The sequence below is a fragment of the Maniola jurtina genome, chromosome 1 (assembly GCF_905333055.1).
Source record: "Maniola jurtina chromosome 1, ilManJurt1.1, whole genome shotgun sequence".
Taxonomy (NCBI): Eukaryota; Metazoa; Arthropoda; class Insecta; order Lepidoptera; family Nymphalidae; genus Maniola; species Maniola jurtina.
In genome coordinates, this window is record NC_060029.1 from 1,708,501 (window position 1) to 1,723,066 (window position 14,566).

At 35.4% G+C, this 14,566-nt stretch overlaps 1 protein-coding gene across 1 annotated transcript in view; it reads left to right on the forward strand.

Moving 5' to 3' along the window:
- The first annotated feature begins 3,756 nt into the window (after nucleotides 1–3,756).
- The window catches only part of LOC123866148 (transcription factor Sox-21-like), a 75,059-nt gene continuing 64,249 nt past the window's right edge, over nucleotides 3,757–14,566 (forward strand). Inside the window, exon 1 of the mRNA XM_045907518.1 lies at nucleotides 3,757–4,035. Within this exon, the coding sequence (XP_045763474.1) occupies nucleotides 4,031–4,035 (5 nt within the window). The 5' untranslated portion in view covers nucleotides 3,757–4,030. The remainder of the gene's footprint in view (nucleotides 4,036–14,566) is intronic.

A 14,566-nucleotide genomic window follows, 5' to 3' on the forward strand; every position in this document is an offset into this window, starting at 1 on the left:
CATTATGCAACCCACTATTTAAGGCTAGAGCGTATCCAGAAAAGATTTATGTGGCATCTATCATACTCAGCGAAGATCGACAAAACAGTAATTTCTTATAAAAAAAGACTAACTTATTTTAAAATGATGACACTAGAACAAAGAAGAGATTTGCTAGATTTAATGTTTTTCTATAAATTACTGAGAAATAACTTAGACTGCCCTAGCTTACTAAATAAAATCAATTTCAGAGCACCTAAAAGATATCCCCGCCACGCTATTACTCCTTTTGTACCTCCACGCACCCGAACTGTCTTCGGTGCCAACTCCATCATCCCTCGGTTATGTAAATTATGTAACAAATTCAGTCAGTCACTCGATATCAACATAAATACACCTGGTACGTTTCGAAAAATAGTTATTAGTAACTTAATCAACCAATCAAACGAATAGTGTTAAGAAACGTTCTCTGTGTACCTACTAATTAATGGCAGAAATTTCAATTTTTTCAAAAAAATTTTTTTTTTTACTATTCTTACTCCTAGGTTAACTTTACTTTATTATAGTTTTAGATTTATTCAATTACCATTGCACCTTGAATAATTTTTTTTATGTTTTCACTAATTCGGAAAGTTTTTAGCTACTTTTTGTATCATTTTACTAATGTGATTAATATAACTGTTCCATGTTAATTTGTGTGAATGTGCATGTAGTGTTTGCTTTAAAATGATTTTACATACAACGTCATGTAATTTAACTTTATTTAATTTAAGATAATTTTTGTAAAAATCGCTAGCGAACCTTATTAATAAAAATAAAAATAAAATAAAAAATTTTTTTAATTTGCTAATAAAACATCTGACTGACGCTAGAGGTCAACGTTGTGTAGATAGGTACCTATTGGGGTCAGTGCCACGAGGGCATTAAACCACGAGTTTTGCACGTACATGGGTTTGAAAAATACTAAATCCCTAAAACTTCAAGTACCTACCTATAATTATAAGGCAAATACTTATTGGTAGATATTGCATTGTACTTAGGCAGAGGTATACCTATCTAATAATAGCGCTAAGTTTTAGCTAGCGTTCTAATTACACCCAGTAGGTAGGTATATTTTGTAATTTTTTTTTAATTTGTAATGGTAAAATCGGGCATCTAAAACCGTTCAAGCTTACAATTTTCGAGTAAGGCCATAGTAATAAAAAAGTAAGTATGAAAATATAAACATTCAACAGTGATAAATACCGGACCTACTGTTAAGAATTAATACGGTTCAGTTGAATCAAGTGGAAAGTCACTCTAAATGGAGCTAATTTATTTATGCTTATCACTTTATCAATGCGCGAATTTGTAACGGTTTGTTAAATTCAGTTGTAAGCTACAATCGCATTTAAATCACAGTGGCAGAGCAATAAAATCGTACCTACCTGCGTACACATGTTATAAAATCTACATACGTAAAGGCCCTATATACCTATAGGTAGGTAGCATAGCGTGCCATAATCAAAATTGGTTTGTCCACGTCCCCATATGCAAAAATCATTTAGCAACATTTGAATTTCTTTTATTCGGGCACATGTACTGTGCGTCGCGAATCGATGAATAGATATTTTTTTATTGGCGATAAAAATTGTATGGTGCAGCAGTTAATTTGCGTATGGCGCATTGTAGACCGCATTGTGACGTCGCAAACACCTTCCACCGTTTGGGGCGCGACCCAGTGCCCTCGTGTCACCGAGGACATTTCATATAACGTCACATTTTACAATTCAATTATCGAACACGATTGTGCCATTCATAAACATTTTTTAAACGGCCTTGCATTTTTCGGTGGCGATGTAAATTTTTTCTGCTCATTTCAATCTGAAAAGACAGATTTTGATATGAATTTCGTTATTTCGTATCGATAACCGATTTGCATGTTTCGCATTGTCCTGTTATTGGATCATATTTTGGATGATAGACGTATGATAATTTTTCTTGAAGATTTTATTGTATGTTCAACGGTTAGTAGTTTGGAGTCGAAGGTGACTTCGTTCCCCATTCTCGTTGCGTGGATCAATACTCGAATGTTATTCTTTAATCTAGTTTCCGTTATGCCGCCTATTGATGTGAAAATTCTTCAGTATTTCTTTGTAAGCTACGCCTCTTGACCTCATATTGTAACCGTCTTTGATATGTCAGACATTGCAATGTTATTTTATTCTCCTTGCATTTCATGTGAAAACGATATCCCTACGAATGCAAATTGAATCGTCTAACTTTTTGCTTTTGTGTCTATTTAGAAATCAGAATATAGATTGCGATTTTAAAAAATAAGTAGGTATATAAAATATGCATTTGGATATGCAATCTTAAGTAGGTACCTAGTACCAGTGTATTTTATATTATTGGTACCATTTAGGTAGGTATGTTATGTATGTGTAATTAGGTATGGGTAGGTACTTAGGTAGGTGACATCGGACAGTTAAAAATTGTATAAGTTGTATTTGGTTACTAAATATTTCCATTTATCTAGTACCTAATTAGGTTGGTTTAGGTTGGTTAAGTAGGTAGCTAATTTAGTTGAATCAGCATTAGGAACATATAAAAATCTAAGTTACTGAAGCTGTAATCCAGTATTAGATATTAATTGGTGATTTACCAGTATGTACTAGCTATCTAATCTAAACCCGGAATTCAACCCCATAGTAAATCTTTCGGAAGAAATTCTAGCATTTCACCACAGAACGATTATGGCTCACGGTAGGCATCATTCACAAAAATTTGCGATTAAATAAACGTGTTAGCAATTTGTCTATAATATCTCCTGTCACAGATACTTATACCTATACCTACTTACCTACCTGTCATCTATGCCTGTCATTACGAAATTATTAATTAAAATTTAACTAAGTATACTTCTAGGTAGGTGACTACGTACATCAGTATTACTCTTTCCACCTATTAATAAAATATTAAACCGAATAAAATCATTAATGCCTTACCTATATCATCTAGTGTCATATTCGATTTATCTTCTTCTAAATACAATAAAAGGAAAAGGTGACTAGGTGGCACAGATCAAACTACCTACTGGAAGAATTGGGCTAGACATTCACAATGGATTTTTGAAAATTCAACCCTTAAGGGGCTAACCTAACTAAGTTAAGCTGACCCCTCTTTGGGTTTGAAATTTGTATACTTAGTTCACGCGAACGAAGTCCCGCGGATAAACTAGTGTAAGTATAAATAGAAATAATTTCTGGTTCTCAATGTACCTAATCCTTTTTTAACAATATTATTTTAAAGCAACTTTGTATTTAAGGTAGTTTGCAAAAATATTTTTTTGCTTTAACTGAACACAGTGAAATCCACTTTCAGTTAGCAGGTGTGAAAGTACCATTAAGTGCAATCTAGACGCCCACATTACTTAAGCTAAAGAAAACAAAGGGTGACTTACGAAGTAACTATAAAATATTAATGTCATATTATATTTATTTATTCAGGACTTTAAACAAAACGTTCAACATACAACAAAGCTCGGAGACCACGCCGCAACCAATTTGCATTGTGACTCGGCTGGTAAACGCTTAAATTCTTATTTTGAATTCCGAACAGTTGGTCTCCTTCTGCATAATAACATCCGTAAGGCAATGGCAGTTGCTTGACCAATGGGAGCGCTCGGTTCGTTTTCGTGGGCGTATTGCGGCGCTGTGATTGGTGGAGCCGCGCCGGTTTATCACTCGATTTGTTAGCAGCGCCGTCACCACAGTCGCGCCGCACGATTGTCGATTGTCGCCATTGTGGCGAGCGGCGTTCGTATGACGGTCGTACTGATTCGCGATACGCGTTTTTATCGATAACAATATAAATAATTGGTCTCTGAATACCCAGTTATGAATAAAAGTAATAAAATAATGGTACAGTTTCGTTTGTTTTGAGTTTCACGAACAGTGTAGTTAGCTAGCAACTAGTTTACCGAGTGAAGTGAAGCGAACTTTTTGACTAAACGTGATTTGAAGTTTTAAAAGTGGATCTAGAGTTACACCAACGCGCCAGCGGGCACTTGATGAGGTAAAGTACTCGAAAATAAGAACTGTTACAGTTAAGAGCATGTTTTTTAGACAGTTACATTATTCACGCCCCGTGGTTCTCCCATTTTAGAGTCAACGAACTTGTGAGTACCTACCTAGGTACCTAGTCTATCATAGTTCAGTGAGCTTTTGATCTTTTTGGTTCTCATGGAAGCTTATGTTTGAAAAAGAAGACTAGAATCATTGAGATTGGTATTACCTTGAGGGTAAATAAAGTAGATACCTACATTCTGTATTCTACAATACATAGGTAAGTACTAAGTACTACAATGACTTGAATAAAAGACATTACTTACTTATGCCTATAAGTACCTAGGCATTCACTCAAAGATCTAGGTACACTTTTAGCAGGTAGGTGCCTAGGTAGTTAAAAAAATCATAGGTTATAAAGAGTAATCATGCCTAGACTTCGAGTAAGTACCTTCTTACTTAAGTACTAGCTTCAGGCATCATTTTGTTACATACCTACCCACCAGACCTATTTAGGTATGATATTAACCGAAGTGAAAAATGTTTAAGTACCTACTTAGGTACTTACCTACTACTTATCTACTTTACTTCTGACAATAAGCCAGAGCTTGACAGGCCGGAGTAGGTACTTACAAGTCTTATTAGATTTAATACTTTTAATTTCAGTTCTTATTTAGGTAGGTAAGTGCCTACCTACTAGGTAGATTCTCATAAGAAATGTTTAAGTAGTTCTTAAGAATTTATTGTGCGTAAAGATAGAGATACTTCGGCCGTTCTGCCATCCTTTTACTAAAAGTGGCTAGGTACTAAGTAGGCACCTACTTATCTAGATCCTACTCTTTTTTTTTCTCTCTCGTCTGGCTTTACACAGATTAGCCACTGTCAAGTTTGTAGTTATTTACAATTTAGGGAAACTATATGTATAAGTATGGACTCCGTCTGTGCCGGCGCCCGCCGACATACACGCGACGCCCCTTTAGAGCGCTTTCCAGTCAGTTCCACCACCAATAAACACCAGCAGAACACAAAAACCGGCCACTTCTAACAAAAAAACACTCCAAAAAGGCACAACACGCGCGCCAGCTAACGCCATCACAGACGAAGTCCAAGATCCTACTCACTACCAAAAGAAAAGCGGTCAAGTGCGAGTCGAACTTGCACACGAAGGGTCCCGTAGGTAGGTACCATCGTAAAAGATATAGGTACCTACGTAACACTTAATACGTGCGATACTGCAAGTAGGTAAATTATGGACATCGCCATCTATGATGTGATTTAAGTAGTAAACTAATAATGATATTAGGTATGTTCGTGAACATCATAACAACGAAGTGATCCTATAATGAAAAATCGGCCAAGTGTGAGTCAGAGTCGCGCACCGAGGGTTCCGTACTCGGGTAATTTTTCCGACATTTTGCACGATAAATCAAAAACTATTATGCATAAAAATAAATAAAAATCTGTTTTAGAATATACAGCTAAATCCCTTTTATATGATACCCCACTTGGTATAGTTATCTTAATTTGAAAATTGAAACACATTTTAATTTTTTTTAATGATGTAACCACAAATTCACGGTTTTCGGATTTATTCCTTTAATTGTACTATAAGACCTACCTGCCAAATTTCATGATTGTAGGTCAATGGGAAGTACCTAGGTACCCTACAGGTTTCTTGACAGACACGACGGACGGACGGACGGCAAATGGGTTTATTATGCTGATGATGAGGTAGGTAGGTAGGGGACGATGGGGGAATTGCGGACGCTGAAGGGAAATTGCGTATAAAACCCATACTATTAGAAATAATCAATCAGTCTTTATTAATTATAAAACTTTAGTTATTCAAGTACAAAATTAACATTAACTATTCTAGGAGATCAATCAACGACTACAAATTTTCATTGAAAAACAAAACCTTGTCTGTCCGTAATTACCCGTAGCCCTTGGGGCAAATACGGACGTGTGTTTCTTGAATTTTTTATTCTTGAATTCTTGAATTTTATTAAAAGTTGACTTTATGCCTTTTTTGGAACAGCCCTTTTTCACTTTGTCAAGAAGTGTAGACTTCGGAATTCTGTATTCTCTTCCGCCTGACGAAAAGTTATATGTTCATCCTTTATTTCTTGTAGGGCTTTTTGCAAGGTTGCGATGGTGTTGTACGTTCGTTCTTTTTTTCTGATATACTTTCGAGGCATCTGAAAATGAGCAGTAAATTGGTTTAGTTTTTGACAAATTATCTCCATCCATCCATCAGCCTGTATGCGTCCACTGCTGGACATAGGCCTTTCCAAGAGCGCGCCACCAAACACGGTCCTCCGCCTTCCTCATCCACCCGCTCCCCGCCACCTTCTTCAGGTCATCGGTCCAGCGGGCAGGAGGTCGTCCCACACTGCGCTTACCGGTACGCGGTCTCCACTCCAGAACACGTCTGCCCCATCGGCCGTCGGTTCTGCGACAGACATGACCTGCCCATTGCCACTTCAGCTTGCTAATCCTTTGAGCTATGTCGGTCGCTTTTGTTCTTCTGCGAATTTCCTCGTTCCGGATTTTATCCCTGAGAGTAATACCCAACATAGCTCGCTCCATAGCGCGCTGAGCGACCTTTAGTTTGTGGACGAGGCCAACTGTCAGTGTCCACGTTTCTGCTCCATACGTCATCACAGGTAGGACGCACTGATTGAAGACCTTAGTCTTAAGGCTTTGCGGTATCGACGATTCGAAGACCTGACGTAGCTTTGAAAATGCTGCCCAGCCCAGCTGAATTCTTCTGTCAGCCTCCTTGTCGAAGTTGTTCCTGCCGAGTTGTATAATCTGGCCGAGGTAGTTATATTCTTGAACAACTTCGATGCTAACATTCCCGACGGTGACGGGTCTTGAGAAAGCGTGCTCGTTAAACATTACTTTCGTTTTGTCTATGTTCATCTCAAGACCTACTCGTCTGGAAGAACAGCTAAGCTCGATCAGCATTTCCTCAAGGTCCTGCAGCGATTCAGCCAATAGAACTATGTCGTCCGCAAATCGCAAGTGTGAGATATTTTCGCCATTCACGTTTATGCCTCGACCTTTCCAGTCCAATTCCTTAAACGCGTCTTCTAAGGCACAGGTGAAAAGTTTTGGGGATATTACATCTCCCTGCCTCACACCTCTTCGTATAGGGATTGGATTGGTTTGTTGGTCTTGGACTTGGACGGACATGGTGGCGGAGTCATACAAACATCTCAACACTTGGATATAATGCCAGTCGACTTGGCACCGCTGCAATGAATCCAGAACAGCCCAGGTCTCGATGGAATCGAAGGCTTTCTCGTAGTCCACAAACGCTAGACAGAGGGGTAGATTATACTCTTGGGTCTTCTGTATAATCTGCCGTAGCGTGTGGATGTGATCTACGGTACTGTAGCCCTGTCGAAACCCCGCCTGCTCCGGAGGCTGAAATTCGTCAAGTCTTCGGGCGAGACAAATTATCTAGTCAAGGGTAATTACGGACGTCCGTAAGTAGTGTTGAATTGGGGATCCTGTATCAAAATCCATGGGGATTTTGGATCACTCTCGCTAACGCTCGTTCGCTACGCTCACCGTGATACAAAATCCCCATGAATTTTGATACAGGATCCCCAATGTAGGCTACTGTCCACAACAACACATTAAATAAAATGGAGTATACCTAAATCCAAGCAACAATTAATCACTATCAACAGTGAGACAAAATCCTCAATGACTAGTTATTGCGGATCCTATATCATACGCCCGCACCGCACAGTGGATGATATAATACGATGAGTTCGACGAGACTGCGGCATTCATAAGAAATGCGAACGAGCCCATATGCATGATAATTTTACGTCTAAAAGTTTGCTCTCGCATAGTTAACCATTTGATTTGTTGCGCTCAAATTATTTTTGTATATTGATCGTGTTTCTGCTTAATCCGGCATTGCTGTATTCATTAGTATGAATTTCGATCGATTGATTCGAGGCTTGCGCATACTTATAATAGGTTGGATAAAGGTAGACTCTTTAAATGTTTATAGCTCATCAGAAATATATTCGTATTACATTAACGATTGCTTTTCCACATATCGGACATAACATTTTATCCAACGATAAAGCACATTTAGTACACGTTATAGCATGACCACATGGTATATAACACGCAGCTACTTCTTCTACAAGACAAATTTTGCAGCAAAGTGTTTCTTTAATATTTTCAACACATAATATGTTTCTGTCTGCAAAAGAACTTATTATATTGTTATTTACAAATTGTTCAGATACTTTTGATGCACCACAAACATCTTTGCTATCACTTTGTAGGTATGTTTCACCCTTCACAAGTAAAACATAGGGACAGGACGGAAACCAGCGTGCGTGCTCCGACCATGGATGATCTTCGATGCCCCAGTCTTTGAGCCTGCCATCACAAAAGTAACAAATCACGCGATCACTATCTCCTGTATAAAAAAAACCAGCATCAGCCATTTCTTGAGGTTTTTGATTTAAATCTTGAGGCCAGGTATCAAAACTTCGCAATCTTGCGATTTGAGTTGCATAGCGAGGATATTTAGGATATATTAACTCCATTCTGATCTACAAACAATGAATTTTGGATAAAGATTTATTAGTAAAAATATATTATAGCAGATTTCTAGTAAGGTGTGCAAGCTTATCATACATTATTATTTATCGAAAATTAATTCTTTAATGATGAATTTAGACACATTTCCCGCTATTTAAATATATTTCGATTGTTATAAATACTTTGATAAATAGAGATTAATGGACGAAAAAAATACGTACAATGCGTACTAATATAATAAATTCGCTGATGCCCCCACGACTTCATCTGCATGGATTTAGGTTTTTAAATCCTGCGGGAACTCTATGATTTTCCGAGATAAAAAGTTGTCTAGATCTCTCCAGTTCTTTTACTATACCCACGAAAAATCATGTCGATTCGTTGCTCCGTTGCGACGTGATTGAAGGACGAACCAATAAACAAACAAACAGACACACTTTAGCATTTATAATAAGTATGATTAGTGATGCAAAAAGGCGTCTGTCTAAACTAAAGACTAACGGCTGAATCTTGCCGAAATTTGATACACAGACAATTCACATCTTGGAGACGGATCCAGGATATTTTTTGACGTCGAAAATTAAAGGATTTCCACTCAAGTTTTAAATCAAATTCGCAAGGAAGAAGATTGAAGCATCAAATAGGAGCAAATATTATTAGACCTTTCACAAATTTTATACCTACCTATGGAAAGTAGTAAAATGTATAACCTTTTAACATTTTAACTATCGCGAGTCCGACGCATACCATTCCTTTTACGGTTAGATCTCAATTCACTGCGTAACTATAAACAACAGCGTCTTCCATGCTTCAAAATCGAACACCTATAGCTGATGCGGCAATAATTTATACGTAAGACAGTGTTCATACGAATGTATAAATCTAGTCTGATTACTTTCGCAAATATAAGTTTTATGTTGTGATGATTTAGTGTTTAAAGTTACATGCGCAAATGTTTAAATCTAATTTATTTCAATCCATTTCGTTTATTATGAAAGAGGTTTTAGAATTCGAGCGTATAAATAGGTCGATCCTAAGCGTCACCATTCCTTTCTTTCCGAGTTTTGGATACGACGACAACAACAGTCGAAATAAAGTATGTAAGTATTTTTATTTTATATGTTTATTTTTGAATTAAGCAACTAGGTACCTATTGAATTTTTATTTGGAGTTTTCATGTTGATAGTTACTTAAATTGTTTTTCAGGGCCTCTTCATCTTTCATCAATCCATTTGACGAAGACGAAGACCCCATCGCTTTGGTGCAGCCCCCATCAACATCGAAGTCTCTTAAGAAGAAACGTGAGGTGAAGCGGAAGAAGACGATCAAGAAAAAGGAGGTGACTTCTTCTGCTCCGAAGAATCCGTTCGAATCGAGCGGATCGGAATCTGAACCCGAAACGTCTCCAAATACACCTACGAGTCCATCTGTTAAGCGGAGGAGGTTTATTACCGAATCTGAGGTGAGTTGTCTTATTTATATTTTATTGGATTAAAGCTTTTAAAAGACTTCCCAATAAGAATGTTGTTAGGCAATTGGTCTGTATATAAATTTATGAATATAGTTTGTTAAAGTTATTATTTTGTTAGGGATCATATCCGAAGGGTACCAGTGGGATCCTATTACTAAGCTACCGCTGTCCGCCCGGACGTCTGTCTGTCAGCGGGCTTTATCTCATGAACCATAATAGGTAGAGAGTTGAAATTATCGCAGATGATACTAAATTGAATATTTTTCAATTTCAGGATGAATCTACTAGCAAGCCAGTGCGCGCTGCGAAATTGAGAAGTTTTCTCAGTCGGCGCGTTGCGTCGGGGTATACATCCCAATCAGACCCATCGAAGAAAGGCAGCTACTACTTCGAGCTGCGCGTCTACAACTCTGAAGAAGTGGAGAAACTCGCGAACAATGAGCGTTGGAAGCATGCCATCTGCACACTAAAACTTGCAACTGATTTAAATTCGGTGGTATGGAAGTCCCTCACCAAATTAATTGATGATAGTAAGGCTGAACTAAAAAATATTCAGCCCATTTTATACCCTGCAAATGAAAATAATTTCTAAGATAAATTTTGTAAATTAAATTTTGTAAATCTTAGAAATTATTTTCATAAATAAATTCAAAAAATATTTCATCTGCAACATATTGTATATAATAAGTATGACAATTAAATTACTATCTTTATGTTTGTGCCTGTAAATATTTTTTAACGTGTTTTTTTTACAGAAATTACAAAGCCTAAACCATACAAAGCCTAGACCATACAAAGCCTAGATCATACAAAGCCTAGACCATACAAAACCTAGACCATACAAAGCCTAGACCATATGAAACTAGAAACATAAAAACTAGAACCATATGAAACTAGAACCATATAAAATTAAATTAACGTGTTTTTTTTACAGAAATTACAAAGCCTAAACCATACAAAGCCTAGACCATACAAAGCCTAGATCATACAAAGCCTAGACCATACAAAACCTAGACCATACAAAGCCTAGACCATATGAAACCAGAAACATAAAAACTAGAACGATATGAAACTAGAACCATATAAAATTAAATAAAAATGTCTAAATGTTCATATCGAAAGATTTGAAGTTGGGATATTAATAACGTGATACTTACAGCCCTTATACTCTTACTAAGTCTGCACATTGTCTGAAAATAACTAGATTACTTTATTTTAATACAGTCATCTCATAACTATCCAAAATTTATAATCTAGAACTGAGAAACTAGAACCATACAAACTAGATACTTGACATGTTTGAATGTTGATATTGAAACATCGCATTACTTCCATTCTATTAATAACTGTTTACTGTTTATTAGCCAATAGCTTGATTTATTATTTAGCTGTATTTCCTTACCGATTTTTTATACACAGAATATTAAAACCAGAACTGAGAAACTAGATACTAAATAGATAAACAAGATAAGCAATTCTATGAAATTGAAAATGTTTTTCTGCAAAGAGTGTAACCTTTATGTTAAAACATCTATATCGTCACATAACAGAACAAATACTCATAAATCTAATAGTTTATTTCAATCTAGATATGAGAATGTGCAAATTATAAAAACGGCTTTTAGAAACAGAATAATCAGTTACAAAGTAAATCCGACCTCTACAACTTTAGTTCCAGAGAGTTTTTTTTCACAAATATTTAAAACCACACGCGAGATCATAAATATATCTCTAAAGAAACACACTGCCATTAAAGTAAATTTCGAGTTATTTGTTTCGTATATTTTACCAAAAAATTTTGAAAAGTCTATTAAATCTTTCAGTACTAAATATGGTATTATAGTCCAAAGTACTGATATTGATAATTTTTTATTACAATGTGCTCAAAAGTTAACTTGCAAATGCGCAGAATTCGAACAGTCAGAATCTGGTTGGACAATTGATTCTATCAGTCATTTGGAGATAAATATTAATAAATATAATCCTCTGAAAGGTGGATCATATTTGGCATTACCATCACATATAAGAAATACAAAATCATGTCTAAATATTCATAATTTCGATGATTGTTGCTTTTTATGGTGCATTGCTGCTAAAATGTATCCTACAAAACTTAATTCCAATAGAGTTTCATCATATCCTCATTATTCATTGCTTTTTGACATAAGAAATATGACATTTCCTCCGGGAATTGAAGATATTAAAACCTTTGAGAAGAACAATCCAACTATTAGTGTAAATGTTTATGGGTTAGAAGCCAATAATACAGTTACAGGTCCTTTGTATGTGACTTTAGCTCGAAAACTTACCCATGTTAATTTATTATATATTACTAAAAATGACAAAGCCCATTACTGTTTGATTAAAGACTTTGGCCGACTTGTGCGAAGGCAATTAACAAAACACAAGTCTAAAATATTTTTATGTGATGAATGTTTTTTATATTTCGCAAATGAACAAAAACTACACAATCACGATTGTGCTAAAAGACAAACTGTACTTCCAGAAGATGGTAGTAAGTTGCATTTTTCAAACTATGAGAGAACTCAAAGAATTCCTATCGTGATATATGGCGATTTTGAGAGCTTGCTTTGTAAATATTCAAACGAAAATAAATCTCTTTATACTGAAGATATACAAACACATGAACCATCTTGTTTCGCTTATTACATATGTTGCCATTCTAAACCTGAGCTTAATGACTTTGTAAGCTATCGCGGACCAAACTGTGGTAAAAAATTTGTTGAAAGCATTACGCGAGATGTAAAAAGATTGCACGGTATTTTAAATACAAATAATCCAATGTTTCCTCTTACTACCGAAGAGTTGACTTCATATAATGAAGCAAAAATTTGCTGCATCTGTAAAACAATGTTTAAAAAATATGATATAATAGTAAAGGATCATGACCATTTTACAGGTAAATACCGAGGCCCTGCTCACAACACTTGTAACATAAATGCAAAAAAATGTACGTTTATACCGATCATTTTTCATAACTTGAGTGGTTATGATTGCCACTTATTTATTAAAGAATTATCAGAAATTACCGGAAAAACGAGCTTGATACCAAAATCTAAAGAAAAATATATATCATTCACAAAATTTTTACCTATTGATAAAACAAATGCTGCTCAACTGAAGTTTATCGATTCATTTAATTTTTTGAGTTCGGGTTTGGATAAACTGGCAAAGAGTCTTCATCCGAATGATTTTCAGCATATGCGTGTATTTATTAAGGATGAACACTTATTCAATTTGGCCTGTAAAAAGGGTGTCTATTGTTATGATTATATGGATGCATGGGAGAAATATAATGAAACAAAGTTACCAAAACATTCGATTTTTTTTAATAAACTCACAGGTGAAAATATTTCCATTGAGGATTACGAACACGCTTTAAAAATATGGAAAACTTTTGGTATAAAAAACTTAGGAGAGTATACAGATTTATACTTACAATGCGATGTCTTATTACTATGCGACGTTTTTGAAAAGTTCAGAAATATGAGTTTAGACTATTATAATTTAGACCCCTGCTATTATGTATCATCTCCATCTTTAAGTTGGGACGCAATGTTGTTATATACTAAAGTTGAGCTTGATTTGATTTCTGATGTGGATATGTATCAGATGTTAGAAAAAGGTATTCGAGGTGGTTTAGCCCAGTGTTCATTGAGATATGCTGAAGCAAACAATAAATATTTACCATCCTACAATAAAAATGAGTCAAGTACGTACTTAATTTATTTAGACTGTGTCAACCTTTACGGTTTTGCTATGATGCAAAAAATGCCAATGCGTGACTTTAAATTTTTAAATGAAAATGAAATTAAAAATTTTGATGTAAGGAACATTTCTAAAAAAAGTCAGTGTGGATATATTCTCGAGGTAGATTTATGTTATCCGGATAATATTCATGATGCTCATTCAGACCTACCATTTGCTGCGGAAAAATATTCTCCTGCTCAAAATCAAAGCAAAAAATTGGTGGCAAATTTATATAATAAACATCGTTTTGTTATTCATTATATGCACTTGCAAGAATGCTTAAAGAATGGTTTATTGCTTTTAAAAATATACAGAGTGCTATCTTTTTATCAGGACAACTTTTTAGAGCCTTATATTTTTTTAAACACAAGTCTCAGACAAAATGCCAAGTCTGATTTTGAGAAAGACTTTTTTAAAAAGCAGAACAATTCTATTTTTGGAAAAACGATAGAAAACAAAAGGAAGCAGGTTGACGTAAAACTAGTAAACGTTTGGAGAGATACTACAAATAATACTAATAAATTGAATGGAGCGGAAAAATATATTAGTGCACCACATTTTCACAGTTTATCAATTTTTTCTGAAAACTTAGTAGCTATTCAATTGAAAAAAACAAAAATTGTCTTAGATCGACCAATATATATTGGATTCACGATTCTTGAACTGTCGAAAACGCATTTGTATCATTTTCATTATTCGGTCATAAAAAGAATCTATGGAA